The sequence below is a fragment of the Euwallacea fornicatus genome, chromosome 29 (assembly GCF_040115645.1).
Source record: "Euwallacea fornicatus isolate EFF26 chromosome 29, ASM4011564v1, whole genome shotgun sequence".
Taxonomy (NCBI): domain Eukaryota; kingdom Metazoa; phylum Arthropoda; class Insecta; order Coleoptera; family Curculionidae; genus Euwallacea; species Euwallacea fornicatus.
Window position 1 is genome coordinate 83055 of NC_089569.1, and position 24894 is coordinate 107948.

The window sequence follows — 24894 nt, forward strand, 5'->3', positions numbered from 1 at the left end:
TTTTTACTATAAATAAACATACAAGATGTTTCGGATTATGGGGAAAAAGAGAAGAAATATTTTAAATGCGTCGCGAAATATGTTGGCATACTTCGTGTAGCTGAAAGTATATAGGATTTATATTAATGATGGAAGATCGGGCTACGACATAATGGTTTATATTGACTTTCTGAACACTCTTAAAGTATTTCCAATCCCAATTTCATTGACATGTGCCAAACGATTTTTCAACTAGCAGAAGATGCTTCTGGTCTGCCCCACTCTGTATTGCTTAAATGAAAAATAGTATTGTATTGGTATACTTACTATCAATTTTTTGGTGTTATAAATTTCGATTAATTTAAAGCTTTGATTAACGTTGAGAACTGCTGTTTTTTTATATTCTTTATATATCTCTGTGATAGGTGCGGTAATAATTTTGTTTTCAGTTCTATGATAATTTATTTATTCATTATGTTAACTTAATATTACTTACGGTCAAATTACTAATAAATTAAAATTATATTTAATGTAATAATTATTTGCACCTGATATATTTATTAGGATTTCATTATAGCTAAAACAATAAAGTTCAGCTATCATTGAAAATAATTATTATTTATTCCATTTACATATTTTATCCTTTTTTATACATGAACACAAACAACATTCGTTGCCAGACTTTCCAACAAGCTAGAGTTTATGAACTCTGTTTTATTAGCGGTGTCTTTTTTCCATTTGAAACAAGTAGTAGGTATGACCTTTTTATGTTATGACGTGTCGCGTGCCTCTATCCGCACCTAGTCCTAATCTTCCACATCATCGATTAAGTATAAAAAAGAATCGTTTTCGTAAGTTGGAAAATAAAATCTGCAAAATAAAATGTTACATATGAGGTTGCTATATGCAAAAACAATATGGTTATTAAAATGAGCAAATATTAAGGTGGGGTGGCCCACTCTCAACACATGATTTTCAGGCTATTGTAGGTATCAATTTACCTTAAAAGTGATTTAATGTCGATAGACATAGGGTATAGTTGAAAAATAGAGACTACTTCTCAATAAGTTTATATCCAGAATGAGGAGAATAACAGCAAACATTGTTTCTGATACCGTTTTAGGTAAGAATTACGAAATAGCGGTATTTCTTTCATTTCATCCATAAAAAAAAAACTAAATAAATAAATTAAATACTTACTCTGGCTGATCAAAAACTTTCACTTCTGGAACTTTATAATGTTTTGCCTCTCTTAGATGCAGATACAGTTCACTTTTGCTTTCTAATGCAATTACACAATAGGGACATTTAAAACTGTGAACCATTTTTCTAATAAAATTGACCAGCTTAATTTTTTGGTAAAAATTTAAAGCGTGTGTAGATATCGTAATATCAAAACCATGCTCAAAGTTCATATGTGAACAGATTACATTTATGTCGGTTTCTGTATGGTCACAAAACAAACAAATTATTTGGTCTGCATTTTCATTCCAGTCTGAATATTCCTGATCGCCATTTTCTTCACCCCCAGCTGGTAGTGCGTACCTAAATACATTATCTTTAGGATCAGTTGTAAATTTAAATTCAATCTTTATTTGAAAGTAAGCTTGAAATTTTGACATGCATAAAACATGTCAAGTCTTAAGTATAGTTTCAAATCAAGTTAAATCAATCAAAATTAATTATCTTGAAATCCACAATAAGTCAGGGTTGTATCTACTATCAAAAATCAATAACATAAACAAACCTGTCATCTTCTTTTTCAATAGCTCTCCAACTTTTTCCAACTTCCAAATAGTTCACTATATAAAATTTATCATATTGAGAATCACCAGGATTGATTCTCTTGTGCAACTTCTTTCTCATATGTTCTTTTAGAATGGCTCTATCAGGAAATGCTCCTTTGCAGTATATGCAATTTAATGATTGCAGCTGTTGATCAATAACATTAATTAATTCTTCTATGAATACCAAATTCTGTGGATTGCCTAACTGCAGGTTGTGTTGCTCAGATAAATGTTCCAAATAACCTTGCCTGGAACCTAAATCTATCATTAATATTAATCAATCACACAAATTTAAAATATTCACCTTCAAATTGTAATTTACAAAACAAACATTGTCTGGTAAAACATTCATCTGTTCGTTCAAATTCATGTTCTTTCATAACAAAATCTAAAGTTAGCTTATGTCTAAGCTGTTGATCCTCTTTTAACAATGAACTAAGCAAGAAATATTGATCATTAGTGCCTTGAATTTTGACAGAGGGCACTATTTGCTCTATAGGAACTGCTTTAAATCTGTCTCTCCAGTAAGTTATATACCTATTAATTCCAAAACTTGAAGGAAATGTCAATAATACATATAACAAAGCATACCCTGGAAGGTTCTTGATATTTTGGACATCCTCTATTACACATTTATGAACATCAAAAATGTGACCTAAGAAAATATCTATACGAAGTTTTAAATTGAAAGTATCTTCACACAAAAAACATGCAGTTTCAGTGTCTAATAATAGCGTTCCATGATGGTTAGCATCAAAAGTTAGAGGGCCAAACATTCGGTCTGAAAAGTAATTACTATAATGTCATATATAGTGAAACAGCCAATTTAAATAAATTTAATATTTACATACTTCAATGCATGTAAAAAAAATACCAATACATATCAATTTTAGATTTTGGTATTACATCCTGCAAGATAAAAATTTATTCTTAAATTTAACCCCTTTTAAATGAGAGTTGCAACCCCATTTTTTTTTATGAAATTATGAGTTCGTGATATTTCATTTGAAAAGTTTTTCCATTATCTGTTCACAACTACTATAATTTCAAATATTTATTACAACAAACTTGGTAAATCATAAAAATGACTTGGCAACTGGTGACCAGAATAATTATAAGAGATGCTAGTTGGACCCCATGACTATAAAAGAAAGTTTAGAATTAACAGCCGCGTTTACAGGGTGACTTTTCCTGCTTTAAGTGAGATCCTGTGCTGGTTCATAAATAACCCTTTTAATAAAGGAATGTTTTCTGTGATTTTTATGTTGAGTGTGCAACTGAAGACAGTGTGTATGAAGAATAGCTGTGGTATATCACCGTGAGATACCAATTTAATAAATATGTAATGACTGCCAGGTTTACATTTGAAATCAGTAAAATCAAACACATTATTTAAAATGCAGTACCTACCTGTAATTTTTGCAATATTCATCTTTGTATTTACAGAATTGCCTCAAACGATGTGTTTCTTAATGACTCTTTAAGACGCAAACATAAACTTTAAGTGCATAACTGCTTATTTTTTTTGTAAAATCATAAACACGCTATCCTGAAAAGCATAGAGCTAATAAGAAATAGAAATATAAAAATGAACTCTGCAATAAGATGTAATCAAATGAACAGCTGATGATAATGCCCATGATGATCGACATCGATATCCAAGTGGACATGCGTACTGAATCGTCTCAGAACGATGCACGATCAGTAAGAAAAGAAAAAAAATGTTAATTTTCTTCTTTATCTAGTATTTTAGACTTCAGTTATCAGTATTTTATTTCTGTATTATATATGTATGATTATGTATTATGTACGTATAACAAAAATCGAACCTTGAAGAATTACCTATTAACAAGACCGTACTTATTATGAAAAATTAATAATCAGATATAAATTTAACTCAAAAACTGGTGGTCTCATCAGTTTATAGTTTTAAGTCTGACTGTAATTTTTGCGGGTCAACTCTCATAATTTACATAGGTTAATTTTTGAATGTAGCTACCCATAATATGGCCAATAACTGCAGGGCTTTTGGTTTCTTAAATATGAATAATTTTTGTATCGACTGTGAATACTTCATAGGCGTAAACATTAAGAAATTTAAATTGGTCCTAACAAAAGTGGAATTTTAACTCTGGCACAGACAGTACAGCCAGTGCCGGTAAATAAGTTAGGTTAGATATTTGATTTCTCTAAGATTTTGACAATTTAAGATTACAAAGTAAATATTTTTAATTAAATCGAAAGAAATCATAATCAAAATCAATTGAAAAACGCATGGAAATCACAGTTTGCGTAAAAAGGTCATAAAACAATAACATGGTAAGCTAGAAAACTGTCTACAAGTACAAGTACTTCCTGAAAAATTCTGAGAAGTCCACTTGTGCATTTTTGTTCAAAGCTACTCGAATCACTTGTATAATTGTTATGATGAGTTTATAAAAATGTTCTAATATACAATTTAAGATTTAACATATACTCAAGTATTACAAGAAGTCGAAACATTATTTATCTACTGCTAAGTTAACATAATGAATGACATATTATGTAATAAGAGCAATACAGACAAAAATCTTTAAAAGAATCTTACATTCATGAAAACTCCTCAAGAAATTTCTTTTCACTTTCACTGTATTTATTGTTTCCAATCTCTATCTTTAGCTGAAGCACAATTTCAGGTTGATTTGGATAATTCATCATTCAACATTGAAGATAATTCAAAGCAACAAGCTGATGAATTATCAATGGAAGTGGGTTCACAACATAGCAGTATAATGAACAACGAAGTGTATAGTGTCGCACGTTTATTCCCTGGCCCTGCAGGTCTATTATCCAATAATAAAGTAAATGTATGTATATTAAAGATAAAATTGTAAATAAATATTTTATTTAGAAGGCAAAAATGTAACTTAGATATAATTTGTGGTATAATTTTAATTTTAGCTAACTAATGTCTGTTCACAAAATACTGCATCCATATTGCAAGATGGCCCTTGGAAAGAGATGCAGAATGATTTAAAAACCAATAACACTTACCTAGATGATCATTTCAATATTGCTTGGATTAAAAAGCAGGTTTCAACAAATCAATATATTCAAAAAGTCCCTTTCTTGGCTGGTGTACTATTGTCTTTAGAAATATCAGGACAGACACAAAAATCTGTTTATGTGACGCTCAAAGACCCAAGTGGTAAATGTTGTTATTTCATTGAATCCATCATCAATATACACATAATAAAATGAATTAAATTAATTTTAGGCACAATAACAGGGAATGTCCTTTACAAACTTTATAAACAATATGAATCTTACTTCGTGTTGGGTTCAGTTTTAACTTTGGTTCAAGTGGCAGTGTTATCATGTACTTGTGACAGATGTGATAACCATCATCTTACTATTACACCAAAGAGTTTGGGAGCAATTTATAATAAAGATAATAAGCTAGAGCTCAAAAAAATAGATCCCCAAGAAGTTTTGATGAATTACAACAGGCAGAAACAAGAAGAAAATTTACATGACACCAAATTAGAAAAGGATGATATAACCAATAATATTCCCATTATGAGTCATTCTGTTAGGCACAATAAATTAGAAATACCAAGTTACAAAATAAATAGAAACAATAATACTTCAAGATGTACTGGGGGTGTGAGTAATATTCCCAACAAAAAAACTACATATAAGAAATTTTTTGCATTAAAAAAATTTAAAAATTATTGCCAAAATAATTCTAGTAAAAGTAAAAAAGAAAGCAAAGGTAACTGTAACAATATGAATAAATACAGCAGTAATTTTACCGTACCCAATACTGATATTTCAATCAGGGTGGATAAGGATGAACATAAAGAAGTGTGGAGAGAAGCTTTGAATGGATTGGATTTAAGTTCATTGTTTGACGCTGATGAATCATTTTAGGTTGTTTTTACAGGATATATATATATATTTTTTTTGTTAAATATACCTATATTTTGTCACTTAATTAGTATTATATTTTCCCCTTGAAAAAATTAGATATTTTTCTTCATTTTTTGCCTCAAGCTGCAACTATAAATTGTGGCTATTTACTTGAAGATTTGAAGAGATATATTTTTAGTTATATAATATGCTTCAAATCTTTAGGAAACGCCTTAAATTTCATTTAATTTTAGTAGATACAAACTTTTTGCGGTTTTCAGTCATGTACAAAATGTATGTCATATTTTCAACCATTACATCAAACAAAAAAGATAAAAAATATATTCTTATTAAACTCGTGTCTTATTAACCTCTACTGTCTTGTCTAATCAAAAATGCATTCCTAGCAAAATGAATTTAAAAGGAGTAATATAAATAATGAGACGTGATTGAAAAAAAAAACTTTATGAAGCATCAATAAAAAAATTTATAAACTTATAACACATTATTTATGACCCACATTAATTCTACACCTTGCCTTGTTGGTGTTGATTCAAAAATCCGTTGCACGCACGAACACATTGTTGGTAGCATTTCTCGAAGCCTTCGGAGCCAGAATCCTAAAATTAGAGCGGTATTTGGAACGCAAAAGACACAGTTTAAACAAAGTAAGTTTTTAGTATCTATACAATTTTATGGTAATCTCATATACTACTATCATAAATAACCTGAACTAACGTCAAATTATAAATTGATTGCGCTTACATAGTATGGATCCCTTATTATTCTGTCTCCTTCCGGATCAAAATCACCCAAAAGTAAAATTTTTGCTTTAGAACCAACCGGTTGTTGACTTTTTATGTTAGAGATGTTATTGGTGTCCATTCCGAATATATAATCAAATTCATGGAAATCGGAGTCTTTAATCTACAATCAAACAAAGCACTAAACAAATAGACATTTAATCATAGCTTAACTTTCGGAGGACTGCCACCTTAACCATGATCACAACAGTTGAAACACTACGATCGTGCAGATTTTTAAGAGTAAGGTATGAACAAAATTTCTACTTATCCCTAATTTACGGAAAGAATTAAAAATAATCTGAAAATTAAACACCTCGTATGCGGAATTTTCGAAATGTAGTTTATATGGCAAAATACTGTAATTTTTCTACGTAACATAAATGATTAAAATTCTGCTATAAACACGCGGACCATTCGATATAAATGTGACCAAATTATAAAATGGAACTTCTACATAAAGTTGCTAGACCTTTATCTCAGTAATTCCTGAAATTACATGATTAGTAAAAGCACAAATATTTTCAAAGTTATAATCAAAGGCAATTGTATAGGGTAACCACCTTGCTAATTCGAAAACAACAGTTTAAATTTGCTTAGATTATGATTGTTTGCATATTCAAATTAATTTTTTTCTTAACTTAAAATCCTTAGAACAACTTAATAAATATTTGCCATTTGGGTGTTCCAGATATTTGATCTTCTTATACAGAGTAGCCCAGTTTTTTTTGTGGCAGAAGTTTAATCGCAGGACAAGCCATCTTCAACTAACCTCATCCCAGATGAAAATAATTAGTGTATAAAGCTATTTTTGCTAATAACTGAAATTTAGCGGGAAATAGGATATGCCAAAGCCAAAAAATATTTCAAATTTAATTGTGAATTCAAATTTTTGGAAAGAAACGTTTACGCCGGACTAAATAGTTGAAGGGGGGACATTTGCAAATTCCATATGAATATTTTGTATACACATATATACACAGATGAAAGGAATATTAATTATATAATAATTTTTTTATTCCTTTAATTTACTAAGATTGAAATCTTTAGGTCATAATTTGCATTTCTATTTAGACCTGTATAAAGGACATTTGTAATTCAAATTTCATACTTCAATAAAACTGAAATTGCTAAATTATTCTGGCAAAAATAACTTCGGGTTCATAAAGTTTACGCACGAATTACCTTACTATTCGCTATGAAACCTATCTTCCTCCTGTTTCTGATTATATTACTGTCTTGTGCGGCAAGACTAAAAGCCAGCAAGCCTCCTCATATTATCATAATTCTTGGAGATGATATCGTAAGTTAAAACTTACTATAAGAACTTTTTAATTATGATATCACCTAATTTCTTATGCTTTTGCAGGGTTGGAATGATTTTAGTTTCCACGGATCTAGTCAAATTCCAACTCCTAATATCGACGCCTTGGGATACAACGGGGTTGTATTAAATCGATTCTATACCCAAGCTATTTGTAGCCCGTCTAGAGCAGCTCTCTTAACAGCAAAATATCCTATGAGATATGGTAAAACCTTAACGTCGAATCTCTACATTAACCTAAGCCAATAATAACAGGATATCAAGGAATTCCTTTAAGCTGTGGAGAGGACAGACCACTTCCTCGTAATGTAAAATTACTTCCGGAACGCCTCCAACAATTGGGCTACAAGACCCATTTGGTTGGCAAATGGCACTTAAATGCAGCTAGAAAAGCCGACACCCCAACTGCTAGAGGATTTGACACCCATTTTGGATATTGGAATGGGTTTATAGGATATTTTAATTATTTCGCTTATCAAAGCATGGAAAAGGATTATAACATATCAGTGAGTGTGTTGAATAAAATGTTTACTATATTTTTTTTGCATAGACTCCTTGGACAGGTCTGGATTTACACGATGGTATAAAATCACAATGGCAATATCAGGGAAAATATGCCACTGACCTGTTCACTGAAAAATCTTTGGAAGTAATTGACAATCACGATTCAGACAAACCACTTTTCTTGTATGTAGGGCATTTGGCTGCTCATACAGGCGTCAATGGAACGGAGCTTGGAGTAAAGAATCTAACTGAAACAGACTTGAAATATTCTTATATAGAAGACGCCATGCGAAGGAGATATGCAGGTTTTTCCCCACATATCTACCAAAGGAGGTAATATTAAAACCGAAAATTACAAATATCTTTCAGACGTTCTAAATCAATTGGATAAATCTGTGGGGCAAGTTGTACAAAGACTACAACAGAAAAATATGCTGGAAAACTCTATCGTTATTTTCCTGTCCGATAATGGAGCCCAAACTATTGGCATGTATCAAAACTATGGATCGAACTATCCATTAAAAGGGGTAACATTTAGTTTATAGAGCTAATCCACATATTTACGAATGAAAACAAATTTCAGCTAAAGTTCACATTACTGGAAGGTGGTGTGAGAGGTTCTGCAGTAATTTACAGTCCCTTATTGACTAAAAAAGGATACATTAACAATAAATTAATGCACATTACAGATTTACATACCACGTTATTAAAACTTGCAGGTGAAAAGGTTCTTTATTAATTAAAAGCCCAAAACAAAATTACGCATTTATTTAAGGTGGAAGACCTAAATGGTTCCAATCCAGTGACGGGATAAATCAATGGGGCAGTATTTCTCGAAATCTGCCAAGTTTGAGGACAGAGATATTGCTAAATATTGATGAGGAAGAAGGATTTTCTGGGTTGATTTCCGAATTTGGAAGATATAAGTACTTAAATGGTAAATAACGCAATTTATAAATATCAAATTATAAGGTGATTGTAATAATATGCATGTGGAAATATACTGACAGCATGAGAAAGGGCCATTGGAATGATGAATGTGGAGGGACTGCCACTGAGGCACACAAGTAATTTATTAGTATTATTATCATTTAGGTTCTTATTTAAACGGCATCTATGACGGATCATACGGTGATAGTGGGAGATCTCCATCAACGCCTCCCTATGAGCCCAATCTCGTTTTAGAAAGTGACGTCAACAAAGCTATACAATCATTACCGTCAACTTCTCCTCTAACTAGAGAGAAAATTAATACATTACGAAATGCTCTCGATATTAACTTATGCAACGGGAAGAATAGAACTGAAGACCTTCCATGCTTAGGTACTACATACACGTTCATTTTCTTATCTCTATATAACATTTATTTATTCTATAGGGGAGTGTTTATTTGATCTTTGGAACGACCCATGTGAAACAGAGAATTTAATTAACCAGAAACCACTGATACTGACAAAAATGAGGCTTCGTTTGAATACGTTTATTAAACAACTTATACCTTCAAAAAAGGTCAAAGTTGATTTAAATTCTAATCCTATCAACTGTAACACTACTTGGATTCCTTGGCTTGATCAAGGTGCATGTAATGAAACCTTAAACCATGATTTATTAAATTAATAAAATAGTTATTTTCTACAAAGAAGTTTGTTTAGAATTTCAATTAAAAACAATGGTTCTGAAATATAATGCATAAAAAATAAGTGATATTTTAAATATATATAAAAATAAAATAAGTAGTTGCAAATTGAAAAATTGCAAGTAAAGCAGTTTTGTGTGGTTACCCCATTGCCTTCAATTTACTTAAGTTAGAAAGAAAATAAAAGAGCTTTTTAGGAACCTTGTAGGTAATTCAGTTTTACCCTCACATCTTAGATCCCTCAATTTAATGCTACTAATGGGAAAAATGCATATACCCTGTGATATCTCAATACATTTACATATCTACCTGTCTTGCATGTCCATTATAGGGCACATTATGATTTTTTAAAGTTTGAATCGCCCTTGAGTCAGGAGGATTTCCAACATGCCATGCTCCAATTGCTGCACTATCTATTTTCCACTGCTCCTCAACTCCCTTTTCTTTGCCCAGTTTACAAAACACTGCATCTGCTATAGGGGATCGACAAATATTCCCTGCAAATTAGGTTTAATATTGTAATAAAAATAAATGAGTAAATTTTGGACCAATATGTGAAAAGAAGTAAAAAACACATGTATATGATACAGGGTTGTATCACTAAGGTAGGCAAAACATAATAATAGGCAATTTATAAAAACAAGATTTCATCGAAAGATTGTGAAATGTGTATAAAACTTTATCACCATTTATTTGACATGTAAGATCGAGATATGATGAATTTGCTGCCTTTTGGCTCAACTGTAATGGCGCCTCTCAATGATCAATCACGTCTCAATAAAAAATATAACTCTGACTTCTATAGAAACGATATAGTATTTCTTGCAGAAACTTTACTACCTATATTTTCCTATGTACCATATACCTCGCCGACCATAATGGGGCGGGACACTTTGAAGGTATATACCTACCTAAACAGACAAATAGAACTCCTTTAGTCATTGCTTACTCAAAGAACCCTTAGAAAAACTAATAATAATAAACGGAAATATAAATAAAAACAAAAACTTAAACCACAGATTACAAATACAGACGGGGAACGGGAAAATAAGGTTAGATAGTTTAGATAAACTCCGTAATAGTTACGTTGGATGGAAGAGTGGATTGACAATGGAAAAGAAATAGATTATATACAATGCCAACTTCAAGACAGAGACACATATAAAAATGAGATCCAGAGATCATAATTTAGTAAACATCGCTGATGTTACTTCACTAATCTAATCTGTTCTAGAAAAATTAATGTGGCAACATTGGCCTAAAATCAATCGATTTCAGAGCGGATTCTACAAAAATTGATTTTATCGGCTTGTCTTCAAAATTATTTTCACTCTAATCAATCGGATCACAACGCCAAATCCACAAAACGCAATTTTTTTTATAACACACATGATATCTCACTTAAAAAACTGTTTGTATCATGTATTGAAAACGTGCTGGTTACATTTTCTCGTCAAACTACTGAAGTAAAATTTTCAATACTATCTATAATTTCTAAATTTTACTTTTTCCATATTCAGCAATAGAAAAGTTTCTTATCTATTATGGGCGTCTATTTATTGTTAATAACGTCGAACCTATTAAAGAGATGTGCATGAATTAGTATTGGAGTTTTGCATTATCTCCTACCGAAAATTAAACACATATATTGATTTTTTTTGGTAATATTGTCATAATATTTTGTGGGCGAAAGATGAAATTAGACATAACGTAAAAATTGTGAAACTGGCAAAGTGCCAGTAACTAGTTAAAAAATGAAATAAAGAAAACCATTACAATAACACTACTGGAAATATTTATTAGTTTGAAATAATTCGTAATTCTCCTTAATAGGAAGATAAAATAACGACGTGTTTACCGTAGGTAATCAGACAATTTTCTGTTGTTTGACGTTGGTATTGAACTATTTCTACCCACAAAGACGGAACATTCACAATAAAACAAATAAAATTAAATATTAATATAATATGGGCAATAAAACTCAAAGTATCATTTGTGAAATGTTTAATGTCTGTATGCCAAAAGGCATCAAATTGCATATTGGCCTTTCTTACCTTGCACCTTACACTTATCGTACGTTAATCACATCAATGATTTCTGTAGAAATTTTACATATCCTAGAACGATTCAATAAATCGAAACAGAAATGAACGATTTTCATTAAAATGGAAATTCAATGTTTCCCTCGCAAGTCGCATTACACCAATTAACTCGTCCACTCTACATTTGCGTTTCCATTTTAATAAATAAAGATCATTCTCCAAACGCATTGGCAGTGAACATTTCTAAAAATATTAAGTCCTAAACTTGAAAGTGAAAATGATTAATAACGTGTTAGGTAACACACCAACAAATTGAAACAGCGTTGATCTAGTTACTATAAGAAAACAAAGGTCTACACCATTCTATTGGAATTATTATCTTGACAATAAACTTTTCAAAAGTACAAATCACAGACATAAAAAAAACTTTATAAAGACATAGAGGTAGGAAACAATACAATTTGTAAAAAATTTCGTAAGTAATTCAGATTAGATGTTTGAATTTAGTTTGTCCACACCGTTTGAAGCTGAAACTTAAGTTTGAAGCTCAAAACCCGCCTGATGAACAATTAACTAAAATATTATTTCTCTTTTATTTTGTGGATGGCATTACCTTCGTACTTTTAAAAGTTCAAGTATGTAGCATTAACTAAATTCAAAAGAATTTCCGATTTCCTTTCTTTGGAATGCCCAGCAAGCGCTAGGAACACCGGAAATTGCCATGGCAGCTGCCTTTAAAGTTTACACACCTGAGATTGAAATAAACCTACCTAAAATCCTGTCTGATTGTTAACTGTTGCGTCATTACTCTTGCATCTATTCTTAATTGACGCTAATTAGATAAGACAAATAAATTCAGTCATCCACGTACATATTTTAAAATGTGGTCACCAGATTCGTGTCGCCCTTGATACCAAAAGGATAAATTCTACGTTTTTGGGATTATTCCAAACACAGTTTGAAAAATATCTGACCGGAGGCACTCCGAAAGATAACAAGAGCTAATTAATTTAGAATTTACATTGTGAGGAAGACGTGGGAAAGTTTCTATTGTCTTCCGCTAAGTGTCAGAAACAATGCAAATTCAGTAAAAATCATTCAAATGCGTTAAAAATTCTGAAATTAAGGCAACTCAGCTGACAAGCAATTAACAGATGATTTAATAACATTTGTAAAACTTTCTCTTTGTCTTTGATGAAACATATCGAAACAAAGTTTTTGCGCTACAGCTCTACGACACCAATGTTGTATTCAATAAGCTTTTAGAGTCAGTTTCTTGTTAAAATCGGATACTAAACATTAGCTATGCAAGATAACAAATAAAGTATATTTTTTCCAAAAAATTATATAAGTTTTTCTCGTGGTAGTTGTCAAATTTCAGTTCCTAAAATTTATTTATTTTCGTTACACTCTTCTGACTTTATATTTGAAGGAGTTTCCTTTGTTGGGCTACTTATGGACGAACCCTAATTTGTTAATACAATTTTTCAAATCCGACGTTTCGTTTTTCCAAGTCTCCGTCAACGTATTTTTTTTGTAATAGACCTGAATTGACGATTATAATTAAAGCCGAATTGGACCTTAGCTGATAGATTCACAATTCACTAATCCTACAAATTAAAGCTGAACGAGACGAGCCACCAAATTTGTCGATAAGACTACATAATAGAATGAGATGATGAAAGTTTGTTTGTTGAAAAATCGGAGAATCTCCCAGTGGCTATTGTTCTTGCCAGTGATTATTTGGTTTTGACATTCTGAAACATGTCATGTGCAATACCTGTTTAAATTACGATAATTCGACCCAAATTACTCATCTCCTCAAGTGTAATTACGAAAAGGAAAAAATAGTTATGCACATCGCAGTTTCTAGGTTTTTTTGAATGTAAATATCATGAAACGTTCGGAAATCAGAAGTTTTCAAAATTAAAATTTGATAACTACCCAAATACGCAACTTCGTATTTATTTAAATTCGGTCGCATCATTATGAAATCACAGTGGTGAGCGTCGAATTTGGAACACTCTGTACTTTTTGGCCGTTGCTTTGAACCATAATTTAAAATGGGTCCCTTGAAATTAGTTTTAAGGACACATTCGCTTAGATATAAGCACGGTTTTTTTCGTTTCGGCGCCTGCTTTTACAACCTTGGGCAATAGAAATATGGCTATTATTAAACAGGCAGATAAAATTAGCACGCAATATTTTTAAATGTTAAGAAATCCACGATCTTGCGGTTAAATTCCTTAAGGAATTGCTGGCTATTTTTTTTAATACACGCTACCACATCAAAGATTTCTAATTTGATGAATTCGTTGTTACACAAAACGCGATACACATTTTGGTTATAATTGGGAAGTGCCTTTAGACCGTGTTAAAATTCCCTGGTTGCGAGTCGGTACCAATCTAGGACATCACCTAAAATCAATCTGAATTCACAAATTATGACGTAACAATCAACAACAGCCAGACTGACTTTAAGGGTAAAATTTAAAAGCTCGAATCCCTCTTTCAAAGTTACTTAAAGAGATAAAAATGCTATAAATATCTGCCATTTTGCAACATTAATCCTTCTTTCTGTATATAATTTATATATTATTAATTTCTAAAAAGCTATGCTTTCACTTTTTAATAATTTCTTTTACTTTTGTGTAGTTATCTCGTTAGGGAGACTAAACTGAAATGTTTGCAGTGGCTGAAAGATCTCTTAAGAATATTTTGAGTGACACAAGTGGGACCACATTTTTGTTGTACTTCGGGCTTTCTCTTTTGTACCATGCATTTTTGTAAATTGAAGTGTGTGACATCACTTGGGTCTCTTCAAAAATCCTTGAGTTTACCGAACGAGGTACAGATAAGTTATTCTAACAAAAAGCCTTGCTAATACCGAAATGCGTGCAATCCACTTCTATCGCCACTGATCAAAGTGGATTCCAGCTTTCCATTTAAAAAACATCCATATCCTAACTACATCTCTAACATGAAAATGCAAACATTAAAGTTTGGGTTACTTAAAACAACTTTAACGAGGAATTTAAATAATAAATATGACTACTCTACAAAAATAAATTCTGAGGATACAAAACAATAGTAAAATTTTATGTACATTTATAAATCGCCCAAAATTATAATTTGTCATATTGTTCTTCGTAAATAGTGAAATCAACATTATTTTATTTAATCACATTTTAAGGGTGTTTCTTCTCTTTAAAAATTAAAGAAAATCTTGTTAGATTATTTATGATACTGTGACAAACGTATAGCAGCGCGAACGAAAAAACAAAGACTGTGTCCTTAGGATCGTTGGACCTAATAATGTTAAGGAAATGAGCCATTTATGGTGGAGCGTGAATGAGACTTTATTTTGGAATAAAACTTTTTCTAAAATCATTTCTGCCGTTCCTCTACATATCATACTTTATCAGGGATTTCAACGTATTTTTGTGGTTATAGCCTATGGAGTAAAGGTGCGAACCATTCCTACACTACACACGATTTTTAATAAAGGGAGTCATGTTTAAACACAAAAAATTAAATACAAACACGTTTCGTTAAATCTTTCAGTTATGAGAGTAATCTCTAACTTAATGATCCTAATGAGTCAATCTTTTCAAATAGTGCAAATTATTAATCCACGCTCCGCGTGCACATCAATTTCGTAGATTTGTAGGCAATCAAGCAGAATCGAATATTTTCTATGCTGAAAACCGTTAATTGGAAGAGAAAAGGTTTTTCTACGGACGTCCGAACAGACTAAATGGGTCTTTTCCTCACTGTAAATAAAACAAACTGGGACAAATTCTTAGGAAATATCTGCATAATCTCAATATATAGTATTCGAAGAGAAGGCCGATATCCACAGATTCCTTGCACAAAAACTAAGATAAAAGTTATTTTAGCATAATAGATTTATGTGATGAGTGTGTTGCTTCTAGAGCTCTCGATCATTTTCTATTTCAGATATTTCGATTTTGACGTCCTTTTAAAACGCACCACTCCGATCCTTACAAACACAACACACAAAAATTACTATTCACTTTCTTTGGGATCCTGGCCTTTATCGCACAATAGCAATAAAGACAATTCAAATGCCTATCATGATAGTCTACAGGGTCCCAAATAAAGTGAGTTACAATAAAGTTCATGGAACCTGGAAAGTAAAATGACAAGTTTCATCTACAAGAAATACAGGAAAGCCGTAGAACTAAACCATACAGTTAGTCAAGGATTCTAATTTCTTTTTGATAATTTGAAATAATCATCTGAAATTTTTCTATGAGTTCACAAATTTGTTTCCTGCGAAAATTGGAACGGCTTTATAACATCGAGACCCTTTCAGCTTTCCAAAATTTAATGTACACACATAGTTGGCCAATTATTTTTTTTTAAATTTATTTTCATTTTCCTTGTTAGTTACTTCCAACCCTTTGACCCTATTTGCAAGTAAGACGTCTCAAATTAAATTACGAAAAAATCTGTAAAACAGACACCCTCGAAGTAAGACACATCTGCAGCAGTGTGTTTATGAGACTTTTATCTCGTTTTTTCTCGGGAATCTGTGTGACGCCTACTATTTTTGAATCCCACATTTCCTGAATATTGTTATTAATCTATCACTACAGAATAGTATAATCGAATGTAAATGTAATAGAAATAACTCGCAAAGACATGTGTTGAGAGCGCTCATTTCTGATTCTAATTACACTAAACCTTTACAAATTCATCAGCCACCTTAACTTTCTTAGCGAGTGAAAGAAACAAAAAACAAAATTCATTTTTTAAAAATCGATCTTTAATTTCAACTTTTTCCTCTAATTGGAAACGACAAGGTGCCCTATAAATAATAAATTAAAATATAGGATCCCATAAAAACTTGGCAAAAGCGCTTAATGATTAGGCTGTGGAATAATCAACTGCCAAATCCTAAGGGGACTGAAAACTTATAAAATAACGCTAATGGGTTAAGAAATGAAAATAATTTTATAAAGAACCAACTTAATTCTGTCACTAAAAGCACTAAAACTTTGGCAGTGAGAAAGACCTGACACCCTCCCACACCCCATAATAACTTTTTACACTATTTCATTAAGGTATAGATTCTATTTTTTTCATTTACCTCTTTTAGGATCGTCGGACAGAGCACCGCTCCGCAAGGAAATTGTGCCGGTCATGCGATCCCCTCGGCGCGTATAGTAAACATGGCTTAGTAGGGAATTTCATTTATTTTAGGCGCCTTTATGTAAAACAAAGGAAATTCCACTACCAATTAATTAAATACGTAAGTCACAAACATAATCATAATAAATATAATAAAAATATAAAGCTTAGAGCTTTCACTTTTTTACAAAGATAATAGAAAAATCACAGAGCTGCGGCGCCAAAAACCACCAGTTTCCCGGTAACGTTCAACGCCTTTTATATATTCATAAATCACAAAAAGAAAACAGATTGTGGTGCCTTCTAAACGACTATAGGAAAGCGTATTCGGGTTAAATCAATCAAATACTAATAAATTATAGGGACTATAAAAACTGCTTGGACTGGAAGGAGAAACATCTACACAAAAAGGACAAAACCCGCGCTTGCGCATTAATTTAACCCGAATATCTAACACTGATCAGGAATTAAAAACATGAAACATACTAGTAACAACTTAAAAACGACAAAAAATAAATAACCCTTTTGTAAAAGTATTTCTTCAATAACATATAATAGAGAATCTAACATATATTATAGTGTTCCGTTTTTAACACTTCACAAAAACCAATCTGGTTATACTATCGTCAAATCTGGTTCTATCGCCTATTTACTGCCCCTGACTAGTAATTTTTATTTCTGGAGTTACACGCTAACCTTACGGATACATCTCAGATCAAACCTTAGCATTAACGTATGTACCTAATAATAAACAGGGACTTTATTATATAAAGACCCTATTCGGACCCAGTCCGCGACTGCATTTTAAATAAATCTCTTCTTAAATATTTATCACATGCCAGTTATATCACATCTTCCGTTTCCACTTTATCACAGGACCTAGCCACTTTCCGACAGCTCAAGAGCGAGGGCAAAAAGTCACTAACTCTGTTCTAGCCCAGCAAGCGCTGAATTTTTTTGAACCTTGATTTCCCAATCATAGAATATCGATTGCATTAAATGTTAAATTAAGTAAAAAGAATAGAAAATATCCATGCTCTTTACGTAAATATATTGCAGTCATCACCTTTGATTCCTATTTACCTTTTGAAAGGCAACTGAATCTCTGGAATTAGTTGGTGTGCGTTAGCTGTTATTTATCAAAATGAGAAGCATATAAATTTCAACTTATTTCAGACATACGACCGCACTTTCAACTAAGTGACCGGAAAATTATTGTGAACCAGATAATTTATTAATTAGTATCACTAACCGATCAATCATATGAAGTTTGATGAATGGAAAAATTAGGTGAACAAAAATTCAGTACCTCTTAGGCGATTCGAGGTCTCCGTAAACGTTAGTTGGAACTCCTTTGAAATCTAAACCGTGACTCCTACGCAATACAAAAAATTTGTTTATACACCTAATTTTTGAGACCAGTGGGCGATAAAAAGACGACAGTCGTCTCTCCAATTTTTTTAATTTGTTATTTTTAATAAATCTAGTATTTTTAGTCTAAAATGGGCACGCTAGCCTACTTTAAACTCGTCCCTCCATCTTGTTGGGTATTATTGCCAACCTAAAAGAAAAGCCATCCATCAAAAAACACCTGTTGACTACTTAAGGGTATGAATATTATGTTTACTATTTGTGTGACAAGGATGCCAAACATGCTTATCAGTTTATAGTTAATATTTCGAGACAAAATAACAAACTATTCTGTATTGTCGTCGAACGGTGTCATCGCCCTAATCTTATAATGGCACAAGGTGTCCTATTTTCTAAAACTAAAACGAAAATAAAATTTCGAAAACACTAAACTTGAAAACCAATAGAATTATAAAAAATCAATGTCTAGCTTTCATAGAAAATTCAACAATAGTTAGTTATAATAGCGTTCGTTCATATTTTCGCTAAAAAACGATATATTCGGCAAAACAATAAAAAATTTGACATTATGTAAATTAAATGTACTTGTTACGGGGAAAACATGTGAAATGATATTGGAAATATATTGGAGACCAATTTTAATTAACATTCGGTTGACAAGAATAAGATATTATTATTTTAAAAGCTACAAGGTTCGTGTTTAGGCTGTTACACTGATATTAGTGATAGTATTTTAAAGGTAAATCCACCGATTTTGCGTATCTTTGGCCAGTATTTTCAGATTTAGAAGTAGGAACATTTAAACGGAGTATTCTTGATAGCTGTAGGGCTTCGAGTTTAAACAAAATCCACTTTTTAGGTTGGCAGTGACAGCATTCTTAAGGTCTATGGATCATTATTTGATATCTGCTAAATTTCTATCAACATATCCATTTTGCAAGTAATTTAGGCCATATGTCGTATTTTCACCACTCCTTTGGTCAAAAACTGATAAAGTTACATTTGCATTAACAAGCCATGATCTGGTGTTTTCCCAGCTGAAATCAATGGCCGTCAAAGAAGTTTAATACCTAATTGTTAACATTACGCCATTCTATAACCTACCAGCAACAAATGTTCCAAAATTTTAAATCACGCCTACTTTATTTAAAAAGACGTTACAAGTTATAATGACCTTTTTATCACCATCACCTAATTAGAAACCTTGACCATAACACAAATAAATAATGGTAAAATTAATCGCATAATTCAATGTAATTGACTGGTGTAATTGTAATTTCAAATAAATATTTCCTAAACATTTTAAATCTAAAATTACACTACAAGATAGTAGATAAATCTAGCAAATATTGTACTTAAAACAATTGCTTCCCTAACATGCTTCCTATTACGCCACAAAATCGTGGGTGATTAAAAAATCCTGATGTAGATGAATTTACTAAAATTTATTACACTTTATTCAAACATTCTAGGGGTACTTGAAGAGTATGTAATACTCTCACAAAAGTACTTTATTGTCTGTAAATTGTATAATACAACGCTTAAACGTCGATGTATGGAGTACTGAATGCAACCAACTTAGCGAAGGGGGAAATCACGGGGAGTTCAAAATGAATTTTAATACTGGAGTTAAGTAAAAGTGAAGACTTTTTCCAAGGCAATTATTTCTCATGACTTATCAAAATCAATAATGACAAAACTTGTGACAATGAAAACGTTAAACGTCGTTCTATCACCAATAATACTCTTGGGAAATCAGAATCACAAATAATAAAATTACCCAAAATATGAACGAAAATCAAATTTAAGATTTATATGGTAAATATAACAATATTTTTTCACGAGCATATTATGACCTCAGATTCTCCGTCTGGTGAACAGATGTCACAGCTAGTTTTAGGAAATTTATAACGTGATACTTGCAAAATAGCATCTGATACTCATTCTCGCACTGCAAGTAAAAGCGTGCCGGGAAGTACCCTTTCTCGCACGTGAATAAAAAAATGTAATGGAAAAATATAACTATTTGTAACTGTGTTGAACTCAGTGAGATCCTTTTTTTTATGAACATATTAGACACTGCTAAACTTGAAATTACCAAAATCATCACCAAGACATTACTTGTACATTACAAGTACTTACCAGTGGGTGGGGTTGGTCCTGCCCCCCAAGAGTAGTACCTGGAGGGCCGTTACCACCAGCCGGTTGCTTGATTTTCTCGCAGTAGTCGCTGAGGATATCTCGAAACCGTGCCCAACTTTTCTCAGGTAAAGTTATAGCGGTTCGGAAATTGGTCTTCACCTCGGATATACGCATATACACTCCTCGGTTGTTCTGACCTATAACAAACCATAACATTCAAGCATCATTTAATTTAAGAGTGAAACATGCTACAATCTGACCGAAAAAAATGCCAATTTTTCAAGTTCTTATTTGGTGATGGAAGGATTTCCCTATTCAACTATGAAATTAATAATGTGTTAAATATTACATCTGGGCATATGCGGAAATAGTATTAAGGTTTCATTTCCGCTTTAAATTCAGGTATTTTTGTAGAAGCGTCCATAGGATAAACTTATTTACTTACCAATGTCAAAATAGAAATGTTTATTATCCACATGCATATGTCGTCCCTCAGGTAAGTCTGGTTTGTATGCGTGTTCGTCGGTGCTGAATTCGTCCAAAAGATCGGTTAAAGCGTCGCGGAACTCTATCATTCCTTGCGCGGGTATCGCCACCTACGTAATATCAAATTTGCTTAAATGAACCAAATAGCACAATGGAACGAAACTTACCTGTGAACGGGGCCCTCCCCGTGTGATCGTCTGCGAAACGCGCAAGAAGCGGCCTCGCGAGTTCTCCTTCAGATCCAAATAGTAGCGCCGATTGTCTTTGATCATCATTTCTGATTTCAGCTTACCATCTTCGGGGACGTTGTCGGGATTAGGCGGGCCGAGAGAAGAGTAATAGTCGCTAAAGGTGGAAAGATGATCACGAAATTCTGCTGCAGTGGACAAGGCCAAAAAGATCTGCGACCGTCTTCCATCAGCTCCAATCTAATAAATTGGTTTATATATAATTATGTAAATAAATGCTACGCATATTTTATAAAAACGTATATACAATACGGTTGTAAAAAAAGACCCCCCCCCCCCCATATGTTGCTCTTAAAGCCAAATTCTCTATTTGGACTTCCAATATGGTGGAAAATTGTAGATGGTTAGATTTAAACATATCACCGTCAAATATCGAGGAAGTATTCTTATGTAAGAGGTTTCAAATAACTGAAGTATCTGACTAAATATTTAATTGAGAACAATGAAACACTAATAAACTGCTAATAACAGCTTACAAGTTCATGAGCAGAGTTTAACAAAACTTGGACTCAACCTGATGGTCAGAGCTGGACAGCTGTGGTACCCCGGTCGGGCCTGAAAAGCTAGTATAGGTTGGTTGGTATACTATTTTATTGATAACCATAACATGTATTTATAATTTAGATTCTGTTTAAAATGAGGCTTTCAATTTGCTATTTGTTATTTACATTTATTTTTTAAATAAATAAATGTCATGAATTTAATCAAACATTAGTTTCATGTCAGAAAGTAAGAGTTTAAACTGCAAAAATGCTTAAATGGGATATTTTGGTAAACAAAAGAAACCATAAATGTTGTTGGCAATATTTAGGAACCATACTTGACCTTAAGTAGAGATAAGTTAGATTAATAGTTTTTTTACCAATAAATATTAAATGTTGATATTAATATTTCATTCAAATCCTCTTTTAGCCTGAAATATCAAATAAGTTTTTTTTTATTTGGCCAATAAATAAAGGATACCAGATCTTTTAAGCTAATGTGTCATCTCATCTGTTGAGCACAGCTCTCATTGTTTGACATTGACATTTATATCAAAATGTAATACTTAAAAAAAAGTTATCCTACGTCTCACCACTTCCTATATTACAAAGTGCAAAACATGACGAAAGTCAGGGCTTTTAGTTACAACCATACTGCATAGTTGGCGAAATTGTTGATCTTATATATATATAAGATTAATAACGTCATAATTTAAATTTCAAGAAATGTTTTATATAAAATAAAATCAGTTTATATTTGTAACCCAATCTTAAGATGTACCAAATTCTTATAATCATATTTCAAAACACTTCATCTACAAAGCCCACTTAAGATTGTCCTCAAGTACTTACTTCAGCAACTTTAATAAATCTGCCTCTCCGATTTTGTTTAACATCTAGATAGAATCTCTTACTCTGGATCTGGAGCATCTTAGTAGCCAATTCTTGCTCCATTTGGCCTTGTTGACCTGTAAAAAGTTACATAATAATTAATAATTACATTAATAACATTATTGCCTAGTAGATAAATATTAAAAATAAATGTATTTACTAACAATGATATCTTAAAGAGACACCTTATCACAGTGGCATATCTTAAAGAATTTCTCAGAATAAGACATATGCACTGTTTAATATTTTTATTATGTAATGTTTCTAATAAATTGAATGACTGAAAAGAGCTAAAAAATTATTAAGACTATAGTTAACTCTTGTTACAGGAAAGAAAAGATTAAAAAAAAAAATAAATATTTCTGTGAGAATGCTTCTTGCTGTTTTGAGATATTTTATCATAATTCTTAACATGCCCTTTTCTGATAAAAAGACTGTTCATTGTTCTCTTTTTTCAGTTGATTATGTTACTTTTAAACATTATTTAATTTTTTTTACATGTATATATCAACTATCAACATTATCTCTATAATATACATAAATTCAATAAATCAAGATATTCAGACCATATAAATTTTAGTTATTTTTACATTTATATGAATATAACTTGCATTATTGAAGGCAAAACCTTGCTTTTCTTAGACTGAATATTCATGTAATAGGGGAGTGGGTAAGAATTACAAATTTAATAGTTGTCCTTTGGATTTGTTAATAGAATATGGAAACCTCACTCTTTGTAATCAGGCTTACATGATCTTGTCAGATTTGTCTCACAACATGGCACATACATGAAAAGTTTTTGATGTTTTACATAAACTATATTTGATTTGGTAAATTTGTAAAAAATTGATATGTATTGTTTCATTGTCAATCTTAAATGATCATGCCCAATTGGTCAAATAGCATGATGCTTGTATATAGAGCCTGAACTAAATTTCATTTGACAAACTCACAAAACACTGGAGTTTTGTATACAAAGAAAGTAACACAAAAGTTTATTAAGCGAAAGACTAAGTAAAAGTTTGAATAATTTAGCAGCACAATTTATCCTAAAACTGGTACTATTTTTTTTTTACTTACTGGGATCAGTCCAATAATCAATATGAACAGAACCAAGGGCCCACTCCATTTTAATATTAATTTATTAAATTAAAATCTGGATATACAACTTTAGATTTTTTAAAAAGATGCTCCGCGACCGGCAAAACGCGTGATGAGACTAGCCATGATTCATATCATGAAAGACTGTAGTAAAAATGTATTACTACAAAAGTCACAATTTTCTTGGAATGGTATGAGTCACTCTTTGGAATTTCATTCAAAATTTGCGGAACTCGGTAATAATATCGGTCAATCATGACGATAGGGCCAAATCAAGATGTTAGAAGCATTGGAACAAAGGAATATTTAACATACGTAAGGGATAAAGAACAATAAAAAAGGGCTTACCTGAGTCGTACTCGCTTCCTTGTTCCATGCCTTGGTATTCTAAAAGGAATAAATGAAACTAGAATTCTTTAACTAGGAATTGAAAAATACGATCACGGCACCACTTCCACTAGTAAAAGTAGTTGAGAATAGAGAATTTTTGTAAAATTGATCAAAAACATCGAAACCGCACAGTAAGGTCGAAATTCCCGTATTTTGGCATTCTATTTGAGTAGAACGGCAACCCAATTGACGTTAGCCAAGGTCACAATTTACTATTGCAATATTTGGGAAATTGCCGATTTTCTGTGGGATTTCTCAAAATTGAAGAATTTTCTGCATGAATACTTTGGAACGATGAAGTTAGCTGAACGTTTCTGACCGAATTAAAAAATTATTCGAACAAATTAGTTTAAAAGGCCGGAAAATTAAATGATAATCTGGAATCATACAATCGAATTTTACGCCATCTTGGTATACTTGTCAGGTTTAAAAACCAGTTATAGGGTCCAAACGAAGCCGTACGAAAGTGAAATTTCGTACACTGATGCAGTAAAAGGTGAATTTTTCATAGAAGCTACTAAATTGACCGAATATGTTACTCACTTTGCGAACTTGAACCTTCATCTCCACTGCCTATATCCGACATCGCAAACCCTACTCACACTCGCGCAAGACCTTCCAGTTTTCGGGGAAAATGAAAATTCCCTAGGTCAATTGTCA

At 31.9% G+C, this 24894-nt stretch overlaps 5 protein-coding genes across 8 annotated transcripts; 2 read left to right on the plus strand and 3 right to left on the minus strand.

The window, feature by feature from the left end:
* Positions 1-578: 578 nt before the first annotated feature.
* LOC136347489 (zinc finger protein 277) lies at positions 579-3416 on the minus strand. The gene is made up of 6 exons (XM_066297527.1): positions 3177-3416; positions 2358-2547; positions 2071-2303; positions 1727-2021; positions 1180-1524; positions 579-849 (listed from the first exon to the last, which is right to left on the minus strand). Exons 1-6 carry the CDS (start codon positions 3196-3198, stop codon positions 786-788), a joined length of 1149 nt encoding a protein of 382 aa, XP_066153624.1. The 5' UTR covers positions 3199-3416; the 3' UTR covers positions 579-785.
* A 46-nt stretch (positions 3417-3462) lies between these two features.
* On the plus strand, positions 3463-5742 carry LOC136347490 (uncharacterized). 3 transcript variants are annotated; one of them, XM_066297528.1, is made up of 4 exons: positions 3463-3573; positions 4442-4612; positions 4707-4953; positions 5023-5742. In XM_066297528.1, the coding sequence occupies exons 1-4, from the start codon at positions 3559-3561 to the stop codon at positions 5676-5678; spliced, it is 1089 nt and encodes a 362-aa protein (XP_066153625.1). In that variant the 5' UTR covers positions 3463-3558; the 3' UTR covers positions 5679-5742. The 3 variants fall into 3 exon arrangements, with proteins under 3 accessions (XP_066153625.1, XP_066153626.1, XP_066153627.1); XM_066297529.1 differs by lacking the exon at positions 3463-3573 and adding an exon at positions 3944-4085; XM_066297530.1 differs by lacking the exon at positions 3463-3573 and adding an exon at positions 3948-4085 and having other exon boundaries at positions 4425-4612.
* A 364-nt stretch (positions 5743-6106) lies between these two features.
* Positions 6107-11082, minus strand: LOC136347498 (low molecular weight phosphotyrosine protein phosphatase 1-like). Its single transcript, XM_066297547.1, has 4 exons — positions 10836-11082; positions 10234-10421; positions 6423-6584; positions 6107-6277 (listed from the first exon to the last, which is right to left on the minus strand). The coding sequence occupies exons 1-4, from the start codon at positions 10864-10866 to the stop codon at positions 6185-6187; spliced, it is 474 nt and encodes a 157-aa protein (XP_066153644.1). The 5' UTR covers positions 10867-11082; the 3' UTR covers positions 6107-6184.
* Positions 7635-9925, plus strand: LOC136347486 (arylsulfatase B-like). The gene is made up of 9 exons (XM_066297519.1): positions 7635-7763; positions 7830-7989; positions 8040-8290; positions 8335-8593; positions 8658-8815; positions 8872-9007; positions 9064-9225; positions 9384-9611; positions 9667-9925. The coding sequence occupies exons 1-9, from the start codon at positions 7659-7661 to the stop codon at positions 9903-9905; spliced, it is 1698 nt and encodes a 565-aa protein (XP_066153616.1). The 5' UTR covers positions 7635-7658; the 3' UTR covers positions 9906-9925.
* Positions 11083-11913: 831 nt separating the features above from the next.
* Pur-alpha (Purine-rich binding protein-alpha) lies at positions 11914-24894 on the minus strand. Of its 2 annotated transcripts, none has more exons than XM_066297535.1 (7): positions 24778-24893; positions 24193-24231; positions 22705-22820; positions 21290-21550; positions 21082-21232; positions 20637-20833; positions 11914-18684 (listed from the first exon to the last, which is right to left on the minus strand). In XM_066297535.1, the coding sequence occupies exons 1-7, from the start codon at positions 24818-24820 to the stop codon at positions 18640-18642; spliced, it is 852 nt and encodes a 283-aa protein (XP_066153632.1). In that variant the 5' UTR covers positions 24821-24893; the 3' UTR covers positions 11914-18639. The 2 variants fall into 2 exon arrangements, with proteins under 2 accessions (XP_066153632.1, XP_066153633.1); XM_066297536.1 differs by lacking the exon at positions 11914-18684 and adding an exon at positions 19108-20581 and having other exon boundaries at positions 24778-24894.